The sequence below is a fragment of the Crocodylus siamensis genome, chromosome 1 (genome assembly GCF_052110815.1).
Source record: "Crocodylus siamensis isolate JL-2025a chromosome 1, ASM5211081v1, whole genome shotgun sequence".
In the NCBI taxonomy this organism is placed as follows: domain Eukaryota; kingdom Metazoa; phylum Chordata; order Crocodylia; family Crocodylidae; genus Crocodylus; species Crocodylus siamensis.
Window position 1 is genome coordinate 139,480,710 of NC_143395.1, and position 19,298 is coordinate 139,500,007.

Here is a 19,298-nt window from a genome sequence, read left to right on the forward strand (position 1 = left end):
CATGATATCTTGTGGGGAAGTAATTTGCACAACAATTCCTTGAGGGAGAAGACTAGCTTTATGTAGAATCATTGAAGTTATTTGATGGCAAACAACTGTTATTATGCCATCCAGTCTATCTCCCTCCAAATGCATTTCTCTTTGCAACATTTTTCCTAATATTATATCTAATCTTTGGATACACCACATGACGTAGTAAGAGGGTCAATTATAAAAAAAAGTGGTTGGAGTAATAATCTTTTTCACTTACAACAGGCAAGACGAATTTGATGTTTAGCTTGCCGCAGAGACCCACTTGAAAGCTAGATTACTACATTACCCTTTTCTCAGGGCTAAAAGTAGATATCATGTAAAAATTTTAAATGATCCAAAACATATTACAGCAGTGCTTCTTGTTCACACCTGTCTAATATTTGTAGATTGTTATGTTCCTAACCCTTTGATCTCTCTTTCTAAATCATACCTATCCAGCTCCCTTCAATTTACAAATATATTTGTGATAAATTGTGTCCAGAAAAGAACATTACATTAGCAATGTGGTTTCAGGAAAGACAAGGAAAGGGACCTTTACTTTTTACAACATGGAGTGATTGTTTATTAAAAAATAAAAAATGAGAGTGCTGGCCATTTTTCAATACAGAACGATTCCTGAGAACAGGACAGAACATTCAGACAGAACATTCCAATACCAATAAATATTCCCTACACTGGTACTCTGCTCACTACTGTAATAAAACTACAAAGAGTGCACATACAAATATATCATAAATATGAGTAGTATCTGGTCTTATTTGTTAAACATCGTTACAGTGCCTGGAGCATAATCTAAACTACCCATGATGTTCATGCACCATTTTGTGAGAGGAATAAACTAGCAAATACACAGAAAACCCCACAGGCAATTCCATTCCCACTATAGCAGCTGCCTTCCACTATGTGCAATTACATCTGTGTCTGTTCCGTGCCCACTTCCTCAATTCATCTAACAAAGTTCCAAGTGAAGCATGAATAATACATCCACAACATCAGTAACAAAAATAAAGGAGAAATATAGTAGTTAATTACATTATTGAAGGACAAAGGGAGTGAGTTAGAAAACAATACCTCCAGATACCAGTCCTATTGTCCCCGAGTAATTTTCCAAGATATGTGGCTAACTGGACTTTCTCCAAATGATCTTTTGTTGATGCCCTGACTCAACAGAAAAATAATTTCTTTCCCATTTTGTAGTTAGCTCATTTTGGCCGACAACAGTGCTTCTGCATTCTCCCGTTTTTTGTTTCTAAGCTTCAAATCACACAAGTTATTTATTTTTTCTGGCATGCTGCTCTTACTAAAATATCTTAGTCCATGGCAGCAGCTATAGTGATTAACTTCTTTTAGTGCATTAGTCCATTTCCATACTATGAACTAAGAGACATTTACAGTTAAACAGTACCCCTATTTTCCATATGATCATAGGAAGGAAGGGCTGAGAGGGACCTCACAGGGTTATCTAATCTAGTCTCTTGCTCTGATGAGACCATTCCAGCCAGGTGTCTGCCTAATCTCCACTTGAAAACTTCCAAAGATGAAGACTGCATAATATCTCTAGGTAGTCTGTTCCAATGCTTAACCAGCCTCATAGTCAGAAAGTTCCTCCAAATCTCCAACTAAATTTCCGCTGCTGAAGCTCTAGGCCATTGTTCCTACTCCTGTCCCCTACTGCTACAGAGAAAAGCCCATTCTCCATCCTTCCTGTAATTGCCCTTCAAGGATTTGAAGACTGTTATCCAATAATGATATGGGAGTTTTGACCAAGATTTCCTTTAATGCCAATAATCTGAAATAGATGGCAAACCCTTAAAAAGCAAACTTTGGTTCAGAAAGCTCTGTAACCAAATTCGCTGAACTCTCATTTTCTAGTTATAGTAGTGCAAAATGTTCACAGCAAAATCCAGAAACCACTTAATTCCAACATTACAAAGTGGTCACTGAGCTTCACAAGCCTTTCAAGTGAAAGTTGAAATCTTGAAAAAGTTTGGGCTAATTTAGGACTCTACTTGATCATTTAATTTATAAAAATCTAAGTTAAATGAACATGGTTTTGGTTGCAAAGTCAAGAAGTCAAAGTGAGAAAATGCCAGATTTAAGGTTCTCTGTGTAACCTTACTTTGACAGCTTCTGCATTCATCCCATGCTCTTGACTAAGGTTGGGCTCCTGCACAAAAAGCGGAATACAAGCACAGAACATAAGCTTGGAACATGATGCAAGTACACAAAGGAGACGAATTAAAGTTGCACATGCAATCATTCCTTGACTTTACAAACTAATATTGGTGGATTTTTAAAATTATGTTTTCCCTACTATTATTTTAAGGAATATTGTAGGAAAAGGTCTAATAAGTACAACTGAAACACCAGACCCATTATGCATTCCTAGCAGGGTTTCAACCCTGAACAAAAGTTACATTAGCTGGCAGCAAGGAATGATGGCTGTGTGGCCTGTGTTTGTGTGGGTGTTGGCTGAGTTTCTTACAGAAAGTGGGGTAGGTTTTCACCTTATAGGCTAACCAAAGTAGAGAAATAAATATAGCACAAGCTTTCATGGGCTGAAGCCCACTTGGATGCTGTGAAAGGACATGCTCAACATGTGTCTTAGGACATGTGAGTGTTAGACTGGAAGAGGAGAGCCCTGACTAGTCACATTTTGGTCACAACTGTTGAACAATTAGAGCACCTTGCCCTGGAAGCCAAAGACCTTGGCTCTGGGCCCACCTCTTTCAGACTTTCCGTCACAGGGCTCCAAACACCATCCCACAAGTTGGTATTATCCAGACCCCCTTCTTCAGTGCTCCTTTTGAAGCTGTCATCTTTGGAAGCCCAGAGGGAAATATGTGGGGTGGGGAGACAAGGTAGATGATGTATCGCTCTGAGGCAGATGCTGACCTGGAAGGAACAAGTCCTAGGTTCTTTCTAGGGCAGAGACTTCCCCTCTGCACTTTTTTCCATCCATTTTATCCAATAACTATTAAATACAATGGGCAGTGGCTCAGCCTCAAAAGGCTCATCAGACAGGAAGCAAGATAATGTCTGACCTGTGATATGATTAGCAGGGATCTGGGTTTTCATTTCCTGTGGGAAAAAATCATGGATTTTCCTCTTTAAAGGAGAAAAACCTGGGAAACCGCAGCTTTCCTCTTGGAGGCAGGCAGAGTTGCAGCCTCCAAGGGGCTGCTTGGGGCTGGGGGGAGTGGAAGGAGGGTGAACAGAGGCAAGGGGCCACGTGCATGTGCAAACACACGTGTACATGTGGCAATGCAGCCAGGCAGCAGGATAGAGAGCAGCTCCCACAGTTCCCTGAAAGTAAGTCAATGGGGAGGAGGAGCACAGATGACAAAGTGGGGGGTGGGGGGAGACAGCTGCAGCTGGACCCACATCCTGGTGAGTGAAAGGGGCAGAGGGAGCTCTGATTTTCCATAATAAAAACCCCCAAATCCAAAGCCAAAGTATGCAGTTGTTTAGAATTTATTTTATTATAATGATTGAGGCACTGGTAGGCTTCCAAATTGCTTTAAAATTGTAAATATATCAATCAAAAATTGTGTTTAATATATATACACACACACACACACACACGTATCAGTTAGATACAATGTTTTATTTATAGATAGATAAACACAATGTTTTACTGATACCTAACTAATATATATGGAGCAGGGGAACTAATATATATGGAGCAGGGAAGAGAGTGGTGTGTTTCATTTTAGTTGTGGAAAAATGCAGATTTTGGGGGTTTTAATCAGAGAATTTTGCATTTTTTAACAGTGAAAACCAGGATCCCTGATGATTAAACACTATGCTGAGAAGTCACAAATACCGAGGTTCAAACCCCATCTGGACAAGGGGAATCTTCAACCCGGGTCTCCAACTTTCTGGGTGTATACCCTAACCTCCCATACTGAAGCCACAGCATGGAGGCCTCCCACCACCAAGGGCATCTTTTCAAGACTCAGGCTCAGATAATGCACACGTATGCTTAACCAGTGCATAGCCTTATGGTGTATGTTCATTTTGCATGCACACATTTTTATGTGGTCATGGCATACATCCAGGATCAAGAACGCCTAGGTCGATAGCTAGAAAGCTTCAATTTAGGCACACAATTATTTTAGGAAAAATAATTCTACCTTTACTGGATCTGTAGGAGTAGTCAGGAGATATCTGGTTTGGCTCATTCCCTCCTCACAATGTTTGGGTAAGCTTCTTCACCCAGAAGGGGGGGAATTGGCTACTGTTCTGAGGTGTGGAGAGAGATAGTCTAAGTTGGTGTGAGTGCAGGTGTGCGAAAGAGAGAGAGAGGAAGGAAAATTCTTACCTCAACTGCTCCACTTCCAGTGTTACAACTATTACAATATCTCCCATGCCTTCCCAGTTCTAGGTGCTTATTGTTACTGCCACTGCTGCTGCTGCTGCTGCAGTGATGTGGGCCCAGCAATTTGAATGATGATGTTAGGTTATTAGCAAGGTTCTTTGGGTAGATGCGATACTGTTTATTAGACCAACTAAATAGTTGAAAAAAATTTTTTTGCAAGCTTTCAGGCACAAACTTATTTTAGCAGCCTGCTAACTTGCTCCTGAGGAATGTGGTCCTGATTTTTAAAAATCTGAAATTCAGCCAAACCTATGTGGGATTTCATGGGACAAGTGAAAGGCCCAGGGGCTGTCTTTATCGAATTCCACAAACCTAGTACAAACAATGGAGATGCTAAGAGCTTTCCATAAGCAAAGGAGAGAAAAAAGTAATCAAAAGTAATCTCTTACATGGGAAACCAGCAGACAACCCTCACATACTGGGGGGCTATCAGCTCCCCTTTAATAATGTAAAATTTGCAATTCGAGTGATGAAATGTAATTGTGTATGCTCAGTCTGTGTGCCAGTGAGCCTCTGCAATTTAAAACTAGTTTGCTTTCAAATTCAAATGAAAAAAAAAATGTTACTTGGAGATAATGTACAAACTTGGATCAAAAACAAAGTCAATGTTCACATGGACCACTTTGATACAAAACCACTGGGTTTTACATGGTTCTATTTCCAGCTAATTAATTTTGCCTGCTATACCCCCATCTTCTCTCCCAACAAGGACAGAGTTGGGGGCATCTTTTCACTTTTGCTATTTGTCATTTCTAGGCCTTCTATCTGCCTAGGGAATGGAAATATGGAGACAAACAAGTGGTAGTGAGGTAAAGTGGTAATATTATCAAAGGCACTTTAAGCTCCTCAATGAGATATTTTAATCCAAACAAGAACGTCAAATAACAGAGACTTATCTACATGTAATAGAGCTACTTCCGCTCTGCTACTCAGAAAAAGTCCAAAAGGAATTTAAACTAAAAACCTTTTTTAAACACATTTAAGTCTCTGCATAGGGAAAGGGATAGGGCAATTCTTACAGGAATCTACTTTTCAGATTAATACATGTTACATATTGTGTGTCTTATTTTTCCTTCTTCCAGCAAAACGGGATAAACTGCAACTAAGAGGCATTCAGGCTGCCTAGTACTGGCTTCAAAGGAGTTAATTATTTAACACAAAGTTTTATCTCCTTTTGAAGCCAGTGCTACTGTAGCACTCCTTGCTAAAGGCAGAACTAATTGGTTCAAGCTGTCACACTGTTATACCAGTGACCTAATAATGCATGTCCTGTCTCGGCTTATTGTTATGTTCATGCATAAAGAATGAGGAAAGATGTATAGTTTGCTGGCCTGGGCCTGAAACAAGAGAATCAGCATCTCAGGAAAATTTCGATGAACTCCCTCTGTGGCCTTTAACAAGGTGCTTAACCCCTCTCCCTTCATTTTGCCTACCTTCAAAATAAGGATGCTATCGCTTACCTTAGAGCGACATGAGGAGAAGTTAATGTCTGTACAGATGTCTCTGAAGATGAAGAAAGCAATAGAGCTATCTGTCATTGTTAATAAGAGTTTATAGGGCATACTTTCTCTTCTTTACTTTTCCTTCATGTAACCTCTTTTTACAATCTGTCTGTCTGTGCTTTGTCTGTGCTCTCTGTGGCCCCATTACCACAGGGTCCAAGGGCCTCACAAACATAAATGATTTTTTCTTCACAACCCCATGCTCACCCTCCCGCTATATTACAGAGCTTACTCAAGATCACAAGGGCAATCCATGACAGAGTCAAGGATTGGACCCATATTTTTGTTTCCCAACCTAACATCTTACCTACAAGGACACCTATCCCCACTTCTCCGCTGCACCACCCAGAGAACCCAGAGCCTGCTTTGAATATTTTTGCCACATCGTCAACGTATACCTTCTTCACCCACGCCTTTGTATGTTACCTATTTAGATCCTAAGCTCTCTTGGGCAGGGAGATACTATTTCTACATCTGAGAAACTACCAGAACACTTGTATGTTTCATAAATAAATAATTAGACGACTTCACCTAGTATAAAGAACCTGGAGAGAGTTTAAAAGCTGGCTGATAAGGTCTGCAGTTTCCTTTATCTTTTCCTTCTCTTCCTAGCAGCAACGCACACAGGACAGAAGTGACCACAAAAAAGAACATGGAACCACAAATGCCGGTTAGAAGCACTCACAGTGAGCAACAGTCCTTCTCCCAGCAAGAGACAAAGTGGGGCCACCTTCCCTCCGCTGCCAACAACTGTCTCAGCAACTGTATTTCCTAAGCCTGGGAGGTAGGATGCCAACCTAGGAATCGGCTCCTCACTCCCTCCTTCTCTTCCTGCCAAGTAGGAAGTAGAGTGGACCCCAGCCATTCTGGGCAGCTTTTAGCACCAGTTCAAAGGACAAACTATGCTGTCACTGTAGCCAGAAGCAGCCTAATGCCAACACTTAACCATGTCAATACCAGACAGGTGTTCATCTTCACGTTCCTGCTAACTGGGATGATCTGACGGCAATCTTATGACCGTTTCTCAGGCTCCACTTCCTAAAGTCACACAGTTTTATAAGAATCGCAGCTGTCATGGCTGAGGATGCAAGAGCATAATGCAAGCATACCCAAAAGGCTCAGAAACAAGGAACGAATAAAAAGAACACAACATTCCTGTATTGTTTTCAAATCATATATAGTGTTGAGGGACTTAACTCAATTTCCCAATGCTTTGGGCTGCCATTATAGCCAGATATGCCCTTTCAACAGTCTACTGTACCATAAGCAGGCTATGGAGTTTCAGTATGTGAAGAAAGCCCAGCAACTAATTTGTTTGTGCTTGTCTTCTACTCCTCCAGGTACGTAGTTCCTTACCTCGAAATTCAAGTCCTCTGAGCTGGAAGGTAACAAGGCCATTTCCGATTTCAATCAAGTGAACGAAGGCATTTAAATAATCTGATGTCAAAATAAAACAGTCTCCTGTGCTGTAGTTTCCCCAGCGGCCAAGAATCAAATCTCCACAAAGAGACTCCTGCAGAGATCTGGTCAGATGCTCATAAAAAATGGAGTTGAGATTATTGTCATCGCTTCCTATAAGCACAGCAACAAACATTATTATAGGTAAACTCAGTACCATAACTTAGATGGTGTGAACTGGGCATGGGCCTTGGGGGCTGAGTTTGAAGGGGCACCAGAATCACCCCCTGGGAGTTTTTGCTACAGTGGAGGCATAGGATTCAGGCAGGACAGTACTTCACCAAGCTGTGTAGCTGGAGGACAGGGAGTGAGTGAAGGGAGTGGAATGGTGTACCCCCTCCCCTCCCCAGGAAAGCCTTTGCCAATATGTATGTGTTGGGACTCGGAAGAGCAAACTGGCACTAGAGCTGGGTCCCAGGGAGCCTGGCTGTGGGGCTCTTGTTGCCAAAGGAACTGGTGCTGCAACAGCAGCAGCACAGGAAGGGCTTCTCTTCCCCTCACCCCCCACTGCCCCAAGTTTACAGTGGTTGACATACTCCAAGACCTCTCCTGCTCCCCTGTCCCATCTCAGGCACTCACTCAATGAGCATGCTATGACTCTGGATAAATATATTATATATATCAAACCATTTTTAATCTGGTCCTACTTTCTTGCTAGTTATTATAATACAACCTATTCCTGGGAGGTGACAGCATCTCCTTAAAAGTGCTACTGCACTAGCTCCTAGCTACTTTATATAGAATCAGGTATGTGATTTTTATTTAAAAAAAAAAAAAAACAATGCTGAAAGTAGAAGACTGGATGTGAGACGATGTGCAGATCAAATCTGGACCACTATATCTCCCCTGTTTAATAACGTCAGAAATTTTCTGGAAGCACTGGAGTAATTAGTTTGAGGGCTCTCTACTATGTTAAGATAGTTTCATTTTTGCTTACTAACATGAATTTTAAAGAATTGCATGCCTCCCTAGGCCATTACTATCCAAACATGCCATTTAATAGCTGAAAAAATATACTTTCATAGCCAACAAAGGGATTTTGTCTCCTATTATCTTCAGCTGGAGTGGTGGGGGTAAACTTCTAAGTAACTTTAGAAAGTCTCCATCCCTGCCAATGATGTTGGATAACTAAGACCATGACATCATCAAATTACCTGTAAAAACATTTTTTTAAAAACACAAATTGAGCATAGTGAGGGAAAGAGTGTAAAGGTTCAATCTTCACTGGAATTGTTATTATTAATTGTAAAAATCAGCAGTACTAATAAGCATCTCTAATGCCAATTAGTCTTTAGATGTGTGGGAGAAGGAGCATCCCAAACAGAGTCTAAAAACTCATGTGAGTGCATTTTGAAACTGGATTAAAAGTTAGCACTTCATTATGATTAGTGAAATAAACTAAAAGCTTCACACTTTCCAAAACTGTGTGTCCTGGCTTAATACAGTGTCAATGTGCTTGAATTCCCTTATTTAATGAGCATGTCTGGTTTGGCAAGTGCATTTATCTTCTGCTATGCATCAGCAGCTCACCCCAATACTCTGTAAAGGCCACTCAAGCTCCTTGGGTCATGTTCATATTAAATGGGCTGCCTTTGTATTTGGGTCATTATACCGCACACTGAGTTATATTCCCACTGGCCTATTTTGATGAAGATCTAAACTAGTCAGAAAACTAAGATTTAAACCACACTAGAAAAAGCAAATGTTTTCCCTGAACATTGGGTTTAACAATATTATTATACATCATTATAATAAAAGGCTATTGTCACTTGACAGCAATGCTAGCAAAATGTTTTTATTTCATGCCTTGAAATGGAAAATAACGAATGTGGATCATTAAGATGCCTCGCTCTCCCATTATCTAAAGACACATTTGTTCACTTTAATATACTAGAAGTAGCTTTTGTTCCTACCACCCAGAAAGCAAGTTTATCCTTTGTGTAAAGGAAGATAGATTATTCAGTTTTGTAGCTTCATTCCCCCCTCTCTCATACTTCCCCTTCAATTTTGTTACATTTTACAATTTTTTTTTAAAGTAGAAATTAAAATTAACCAATAGTATACTGGCTGTACTTAGTAGGAGCCTTGGTATTGACTGGAATGGGATCAGGATTTTACCTAAAATGTTTACATCAGCTTCTTCTGTAAGGATGTGATCCTGCCAAATGCTAGCACTTTTTGCAAGATGCTATCTGCCTTTCGTGCCCCCTTAGAGCATTTCCTTTCTTTCAGGAAATGTTCAGAACCATCTAGACCTCTGCTGTATATTAACATTAATCAAAGCTACCTTTAATACACTGTTAAGTAATATAGCATCACAAGGTGCACTTTATCCCTTTGCTTTCCTGTGTCTCTTTTCTTGCAAAATTTCTATTCACCCCAAGATGACACGCTCTCCACAAGGGTCATCAACAGAATTAGAAAGCAATGCTCATCGTCATACTTAGTGGAAAGGGGGTATTTACACTGACTCTTCCAGATCGTTATTTGACCAACAGCTGACCTTCAAGTTGACCTACTCTGTCTGTTATTTGCTATATACATGGACACACAGAGACTCTATGATTGAATAAGTGATTCACAACTCAGCAGCTATCTAATCAACCCCCAAAAAATAAAGAATGTATTTACATACCAAACCACGTGACTTAATCAGGATCTTTGCAGTTTTTAATCTCTATTACATTTTAAATGATCAGCTTTAATTCACATAGTGATTAAGCACTTTGCATCTGCTTTACACTTTTCCAAAACACAGCCACAATACAATAAATAAATCACATTTTAGAAAAATATTTAGAAAAACACCCCATGCCATACCTGGGTCCTTTTCAATCTGGATTGCCAGTCTTGTATTGGAATGGTCCACTCTTCTTGTGCTAGAAATGAAAAGACACTTTGTATAACCAATTTCCTTTGAAGACAAGATTTCCCATTTTTTCTTTCTAACATTTCTTCTCATACATCCTGTTTGTATGATCATTGAGCTCATATTCCTAACCTGGAAACTGGTTTGCTCTTAATAGTCAAACACAGTTATTACTATTAGTTCTTTTTTAATGCATCTTAAGCAAAAAGTATATAGCCAACTAAGAAAAAAGGATCATTTTTTGTCCCCCACTGTTCTTATTCCAGTGGAGCTATTCTTATGGTATGATGTCAAGCAAGTGTAGCAGACTCAGGCTGAAAGCTAGCACTTGTAACAATATACTACACCGTGGGTGCATCTACACATGCAATAAGCATGGAGCAATAAATTTCAGCGTATACCACGCTGGGCACCACATTTTAATGTGCGCCTGGGACCACAGCACATTGAACCGGGTTGGAGTAGCCCCAAATGGTAGGGGCCCCAGGTGGGGGGCCCAGGGTTGCTCCCTCCAACCCAGCTCAGCTGCCTGTGGAGGAGCTGGCTGGTGCACAAGAGTGCTCCAGTGTGGGGCTAGCCAGTAGACAGCCCCCTGCACTGAAACACCCTTGTGCCCCAGCCAGCCCCATCAGTGTCTATACATGCCTTGCTGCACACTAATGAACTTTGCTGAAAGACAGTGCTTACATTTACAAGTACTAACCTGTGGCGGAGTTGATTAGTTTCCTGTGGCTTAACAGGGTCGCACGTGTAGATGCCGAGACATTTACTATGGAGATAATTAGGCAGCTCTGCCATAAATGTCTTGGTGTAAATATTGAGACATACTGGGAGCATCTACACATCTCCATAGTACCTCCCAAGTATTCAAAAACATAAATTATATCTTACTTCCTTCCCAGCCCTTAAAAGAAATAGCTTGATTAAAATTCTACAGGTTTTTTTTCCATATACATGTGCAGATGCAACATTTGCCGAGGGAAAGGCAAATCACATACAAGCATTCTGTATTTAGTTTTAAAACACGAAGGCCCATGGTTATTCTCATCTCTTGAGAGAAGTGAAGCTTGCAAGAACTTTGCCTCCCATATTATAGAGCCTTCCCCCATCAGTCAGTATTTTTCATTGTCTCAGGGAGCACAGCTGTCATGGAAGCTCCTGGACCAAGAGACAGTTTATTAGATAGCTCATGCCTACGTTCCTAGACATTATGAGCGGTACTAAAAATCTGGGGATCAAAAATGCACTGATCACTGCAACAAACTCAGGGTCCAATGGGATTGGATATAATATGTCCAGTTAGAAATACATATTCTTTTAGCAGTCATGGCTAATTCTATACCAACATGAATGGAAAGGAATCCCCAAGTAGAGGCAGCCAAAGGTGATGTGTCTGGTCGTTACAGAGCACTTTTCTTCTCTGTGGTAATTCACAGGTTTTACAGATAAGCTTTTCAAAAGCACCAATACAAGATAGGCTCCTAAGCCCCATCCCCTTGAAATTTTTACCTTAATACACATTATTAATCCTTACAGCAGCCTGGAGAAGCAGGTCTGGGAGAATTAATTATGTCCTTCAATAAAATGAGAATAAAATAAAAAAAAAAATTCACTTGGCCAAGTGTGACAACCTTTAGGGGTGCCGTGACCTCCCCTAGTGCCCACTGGCTACCGTGTCAAGCCGGTGTCAATGCATCCTCACCGATCTCGCCCGCCACGTCTTTGATGTTTTAAATGTTTAGGGGAGGCTGCCTTTTCTATCTGCTTTGAAACAGTGCCTTGATGTAACTTAGCCAATGATCTGTCCAGTTGCCCCGGTGCACTCTAGCCTTAGGGGCTCCCCGTAAGTCCTACCGTCACCCGCACTGGGCCTGTCCCCCACACTCACGTCACCCACACTGGGGCCTGCTCAATATGCTCACCCCCACCTGGGGCGTCTCCGTGCGCGCTCGCCCCCAGCCGAGGCTTGTGCCTCACGCTCCCCATGCTCTCGCCCCCAACCGGGGCCTGTGCCTCGTGCTCGCCCACACTGGGGGCCTGCTTGCGACTCCCGTAATCAGGGCTCAGGCAGCCTCGGACTTACCTGGCCCCAGACCCCTTTCCTGGGTCTTACGCCTGCTGGGCTTCCCCCAGTTGGGCTCAGGCAGCCTCAGCCTTACCTGGCCCCCAGACCCCTTTCCCGGGTCTTACGCCCCACTGGGGCTTTTTGCCTGCGCCCACACTGGGCTCCTCCTGATATTGCCCCCACTGGGGCTGGGACACCCCAAAACGCAGCACCACTCTCGAACACTAGAAACCCCCCTCACTACTGGGGAGCTCCTATGAGGCCTCCTCCACCCCCAGCCTCGCCTGGTCCTCCGGTGTAACAACAAAACCAAAAATACAAATCCCCTGGCTATAACGTAAATTCCCAGCCAACCTGGCTAACCTTCCTTCATATCTCTCCTAGGGTTTCCTCCACCCCAGTATCCTCATGCAGATCACCAGGCTTCTCTGCTCTACATGCTCTGCATACTACAACAGAGCTACACCTTCCCCCACTGCCAGAGGAGAACTGACTCTGGTCTCAGCCTTCTCTGTTTATATAGGCCAGGCCCTGCCCCCTTCTGGTCAGCTGTCCAGACTGGTTGCCTTGGCAACCCACACCTGTGCTGCCCTGGTGAGTGGCAGCTGAGCCCATATTCCTGTTATCAGTAGCAGGCACCCTAGTGCCCTGCTACACCAAGCCTATAAAGGGTGCCAGTGTCAGGATTACATCAGTGAGATGTCTTCATAACCTCTCCGGTTCCTTTAAACTGATGAAAAAGGCAAAAACAGTAGGCCTGTGCAAGTAGGTAGCTATTCAATCCAGCTTAGGATCTGGCCGCTTTGGATACCAGGGTTCCGATCTGGAGCTCTGGATCAGGTTCCCACTTTGATCTGGCTGAAGTGGCTCCAAAGCAGGGATTTTGGGGGAACTGTACCTCAAATTCTTGAAAGCAAAACTCATGTCACGTCTATGTGTTAAGTCACAGGGGGGTCAACAATGCAGGGATGGTACCCCTGGTGAGGCCACAAAGCCTGCCAAGTTTCAAGGTGATATGTTCAGGGGTTTGGGGGGAACTGCACCTCAAGCTGCTGACAGGCAAAACTCGTGACATAGATGACCCTGGGTGTGTTAAGGTGCAGTGGGCTGAAAACTGCAGGGGTGGTGGCCCCTGCTGAGGCCACAAAGCCTGCCAAGTTTCAAGGACATAAGCAGGGGCTACCATCCCTGCAGATTTCACCCTGCTGCACCTTAACACACAGTGTCACCCATGTCACGAGTTTTGCTTGTCTGCAGCTTGAGGTGCAGTTCCCCCCAAACCCCTGCACCTACCTTCTTGAAATTTAGCAGGCTTTGTGGCCTCATCAGGGGCTACCACCCCCGCAGTTTTCACCCCGCTGTGGTATAACATATACATGACATAAGTTTTGCTTTCAAGAATTTGGAGTACAGTTCCCCTCAAACTGTATCTTCACCAATCTTCTTGAAATGTGGCAGGCTTCATGCTCTCAGCAGAAGCTACCACCCCTGCAAGTTTCATCCAAATCAAACAAAAAACAACAAAGTTATAGATATTTCATTGATTCCCCATTACAACCTATGGCCAGATCTCCGAAGCAGCTCCAAAGATTTTCCGAAGCAGTTCAGAAGCTCCTAACCACTTCAAAAAGCCTAACAAAGCCAGTGCTTCAATATGGACATGCTGCTTCGGACACTTCAGCATCCAAAGCTTCTCCAGATCTGAAGCACAGTCTGAAGCCTCGCACAGCCCTACAAAGCAGCAGGAATGGACTCCAAGGGTTCAGCCATGGATAAATTCACTGGGCACAGGAGCTGATGAAAACCACCACAAGGGTTCTTCCAGGGATCTTCTAGCAAGGGGACATGCCAAGGGAGCACCTGGGAAAGGCATGCCGGAGATTTTGAGCAACACTGTAATCTGTAAGTCAGCTTAGAGGAACTGCATTCATTCAGAGAGGTGTGAGAGCCAACATAAGTTTCATGACGGTCTCTCATCCCTAGAGCAGCCCAAACCTGGTGTTGTAGAAAGATGGCTTAGCCCCACATTAATAACAGTCCTGCTGGGTTGCGAGCTTGCTCTTAAGCACAATGTAGAATCTTGCCCAAGCAATTTAGGGTTCTTAATTCTGTTCTGAGACCACCAGCACCTGCTCTTCCTTTTTTGTAACACCACAAGCTCTTCAGTTTCATTTGCTCTCCAGTTCTCCTGGTAAAACTTTGAATGGCTTTCAGACCCACATCTTCTGTGGCAGTAGAAACCTCCACTCTGCTGGCAGAGTTAGAGGGCTTCTCCTGCTTCCTAATGGTGAATGAAGGTGCCTGCAGTTACTCCAGTACTTCTGGTTGGCTCCCACAATTCACGTAGCAGCTGTTGCCTTCCCATACTGCATTTTGTGTTCTGGTGCTTTAGCTATGCAGTTGAGCCACAAGGAGCTGCTAAACGTGTGTGCATGTACACAGTTTTGTGGCTTGTGTTGGCTGCTGTCTGCCAAAACAATGTAGGCACATTGGAAAGTAAGGCTGGAAGGAGCTTCATGAAGTAATATAGTCCAGGCCCCTGCTCAAGGCAGGATCATCCAAACATCCCTGATTTATGGCAGCACAACAGGATAGATATAGTCATAATCCTTGCAATACTTGTACAGGCTTAGCAACATCCAACTATTAAAAGGCCAGGAAAATGGTTTTGTTTTAAATTTAGGCTTCCTTCTCACCTACAGTAACATAAAATATCTTCCTAAACTTTTCAAAATACATTTTTTTAAATTTGTAATGGCAGTGTATACAAAATAAAATAAAATAAAATAAAAGTGGTGGCTGAAATGATTTTAACATTATTGTATCCCAAAGTTTTTTCTATTTTTTCAGGGCCACTATATTCTGATTACCTCTAGTGTTATTTAAAAACCTTTAATATATCAAGTGTTGACCCTGAGATGGTGTAGAGTCACTTGGAAGGACTGGATGTGTATAAGTCGGCAGGACTGGATGAGCTCCATCCAAGGGTACTGAAGGCCCTGGCTGATGTCATTGCACAGCCATTGGCAAAAATATTTGAGCTCTCGTGGTGCACGGGACAGGTCCCAGAGGACTGGAAAAGGACCAACGTGGTCTGTATTTTCAAGAAGGGGAAGAAGGAGGATCCAGGCAACTATAGCCCAGTCAGTCTCACCTCCATCCTTGGCAAAGTCTTTGGAAAAATTATTAAGGCTCATATATGTGAGAGCCCAGCAGGAAAAATTATGCTGAGGGGAAACCAGCATAGGTTCATAGCAGGTAGATCATGCCTGACTAATCTGGTCTCTTTTTATGACCAGGTTACAAAACACCTGGACACAGAAGTAGGGGTTGACACTGTTTACTTAGACTTCAAGCAGGCCTTCAATATGGTATTCCATCCCATACTGGTGAACTAGTTAAGAGGCTGTGACTTGGATGATTACACAGTCCGGTGGGTGGCAAATTGGCTAAAGGGTCATACCCAGAGAGTGGTAGTGGATGGGCCGGTATCGACCTGGAAAAGAGTGGGCAGTAGGGTCCTGTAAGGATCGGTCCTTGGACCGATACTCTTCAATGTCTTCATCAGTGACTGGGATGAGGAAGTGAAGTGTTCTCTATCCAAGTTTGCGGATGATACAAAACTGTGGGGAGAAGTGGACACACCGGAGGACAGGGAACAATTACAGGCAGACCTGGACAGGTTGGACAAATGGGCAGAAAACAATAGAATGCGATTTAACAAGGAGAAATGCAAAGTGCTGCACCTAGGGAGGAAAAATGTCCAGCACATCTACCGTCTAGGAAATGGCCTGCTCGGTAGCATGGAAGCAGAAGGGGATCTTGGAGTCCTAGTAGACTCTAAGATGAACATGAGTCGTCAGTGTGACGAAGTCATCAAAAAAGCTAACTGCACTTCGTCATGCATCAGCAGATGCATGACAAACAGAACCAAGGAGGTGATACTTCCCCTCTATCGGGCGCTGGTCAGACTGCAGTTGGAGTACTGCGTCCACTTTTGGGCACCACACTTCAAGAGGGATGTGGATAACCTGGAGAGGGTCCACAGAAGGGCCACTCGTATGGCTAAGGGCTTGCAGGCCAAGCCCGATGAGGAAAGATATGGGCACCTGGACCTCTTCAGCCTCTGCAAGAGAAGGTTGAGAGGCGACCTTGTGGCTGCCTATAAATTCATCACGGGGGCGCAGAAGGGAATTGGTGAGGCCCTACTCAACAAGGTGCCCCTGGGGTCACAAGAAATGATGGCTATAAGCCAGCAGAGAGCAGATTGAGACTGGACATTAGGAGGAACTTCTCCACAGTTAGGATGGCCAAGGTCTGGAATGGGCTCCCAAGGGAGGTGGTGCTCTCCCCTCCCCTGGGGGTCTTCAAGAGGAGGTTGGGTGGCATCTGGCTGGGGTTGTCGGAACCCAGCACTTTCCTGCCTATGCAGGGGGTCGGACTCGATGATCTATAGAGGTCCCTTCCAATCCTAGCATCTATGAATCTATGAATACCCTAACCCAAGGATATTTTATATTTTTTGTGGCTACTGATCATTCCATTTCTATAACAGCGATAGGCATAATGGCATAATGGCAACTTTTCTGAAAGAGTTATAATTCCAGGTTTCTTTTGGTTTATTATCTATCCATAGATATGGATTCATTCTTAAGTGTGTCAAGCAGGGCATCAACTGGCTTGGATGCTAAATGAACATCTCCTTTACAGGGTTGGAGTTGAGGAATGCTAAAAATCAGACAGGAAAAACCACAGAGTCCCAGCTTCACTGTGTGGTCATGGGGGGGTGCGGTTTCCACTGACAGAACAAGAGAAGGATCTGTGCTTTTTAATATGCAAACATCTCATTTTCATGTAGAAGTGCTGACATTGCTTGAGCCCACACTTCTCTATTCACTACTCCCCAAGTCTCTTCTCTCCCATTTTGTCCCATTTAGCAGCACATCTCTTCCCTTTGCCATCATGCACATCCCAATCAAGAGAGATGAAATTTTAGAGCTGAAGTTTTTGTACGCTACTGCCATCCTGACAATGAATGTCTATCTTTATCCCAACTACATAGTTGGTCCAATAAAAGATATCACCCTAATAAATCACTGCCTTTTGTAACATTTCCAAAATCAACTTGCTGGGAAAATGCCAGTGGCTTTCCTAAGGGCAAAAAGACAAACCTCTCTTGCCTCATTCTCCAATTTGCAGCAATATTTCCTCTATGAAAGCCACAGAAAGCCAACCATAAGAAATGTGTACAAGGTTTTTCACAGAGAAAGTGCTGGAGAGATAATACTGCTTTCCTCAGCTTTCCATGTGCTATTGAGCTTTGCTTAGAAATAGCAAGTTTTCCATGTGGCTCACTCTGCAGGTGTGCATATAACTCTTAGTTAATATTAGCGCACTATCTGCATGAATTAACATTTAATTTGATGTATTATTGATCTCAATTACTTTTCTTTCTAGTGGGCCTGGTGGGATGTAATGAAAGTCTTTAATTCTAACGCAGTAAAAAAAGGGTAAGAGCAGAGGTGGTCTTATGCAGCAATCCTGAATATGAAGAATTATTTTAATATGATTAGATTGCCAGAATTTGTCTGTCAGAGAACATAGGCCCATCTTCTATGATGCCTGGCAGAGGGAATTAAAAAGGTAAATGAGGACCATGTCATGGAATTTGAGCAATTTCCCATTCTTACCAAACAACATGGATGAATTCAAAATAGGTATATTAAGGCATTAGTTTATAATCACATTCCATGATGCTTTTTAATTCCATGAGACAATATCAGATGTAAAGTCAATATTGTATCTGACACACATTTTTCCATCTGAGAACCTGAGAGCCAGTAAGAAGGTTTTTCTCATGAGACCCCCTAACCACCTGAAGCACAAAGTTAAGCAGATACTGGTGATAAAATAGAGACTTTTTTTCCATAAAGATCAATCCATAGAAATCAATCATTACTTGAGAAAATTATGAGTGAAAAATCTTTCTGTTCAGAACATTGCTGTGGAAGCCTGTTTCTGATATATGTATGAAGCAATTATAGGAAAGCAAAAGTACTTTAGTAGCTTCAGAAGCAGGTAATGCAGACTGAATGCTAAGATAGAAAAGAAAGAAAAGCAGCTTTTGCAGCTATGCCACAGCTTTAAAAGCTGTCATCTAAACTGTACTGTAGATCACTTAACTTAGGCCTTGAACAAGGTAGCCTTAATATACCAGATGAAGAATGCTGATTTCCTTAACAGTGCAGGAAAAACCCAGGGCTTCATCCACATATTTTCAAAGCATAAACTTAATTTTTGTAATGACATAGGGCAACATACTGAATACAATGAAATAAGTACAAATTGTTGAAATATCTTACGGTGAGTCCCTACTGGACTTCAAAATCTTCCACAGTTATAGGAACTGAAGTTTTGTTTGTATCTTCTTAAAGGCTAAAAGTATTTGCATAACATTAGACTATCCTATACTGCACCCAATAATCAAAGGGACTTACTACACATTCATTTTAGGTAGCTCCTGGAGTTCTTAACCCCTAGACTGCCCACACATTAACACCTGAAACTAGTTTTAAGCACATTTTAGGTAACTTAAAGTTACACTACTCCAGGGCAGGTTTGTCTCTGATCTGTTACCCAGCTCGTGTTCCATTAATGTGTGGCCACTCCCTATAAATGAGCCACCTAAATTGCAGTCCCCAGCATCCCAGGATGCTAAGTCCTCTCCCCAACCCTCCTGTCTGTCTGAAAAAACTTTCTAACCCTTGAACTCTACTGCCCAGGTGGAAGTTCTGGCACTCCTCCTCCTGCCCTCGGGGGCGTGACCTTCCCACCTGCCAGGGGTGCAACCCCATGCAAGCAGTCTGCAGAGCACATGCCAGGTAGTCAAATCACAGGGCATGGATAGGTCCAGGAATGGGACCTAAGGGAGGTGGAGGGAGGAACAGGGCAGGAGATCAGACTCAGTCCCCCTGAGCTGGGGCTTCCTTC

At 42.9% G+C, this 19,298-nt stretch overlaps 1 protein-coding gene across 1 annotated transcript in view; it reads right to left on the reverse strand.

Annotated features, from left to right (window-relative positions):
• Positions 1-19,298, reverse strand: part of PCNX2 (pecanex 2) — a 269,742-nt gene that overhangs the window by 59,650 nt on the left and 190,794 nt on the right. The window contains exons 24-25 of the mRNA XM_090044227.1: positions 10,195-10,253; positions 7,273-7,488 (exon numbers count right to left, since the gene is read on the reverse strand). Coding sequence (XP_089900353.1) covers positions 7,273-7,488; positions 10,195-10,253 — 275 coding nt within the window. The remainder of the gene's footprint in view (positions 1-7,272; positions 7,489-10,194; positions 10,254-19,298) is intronic.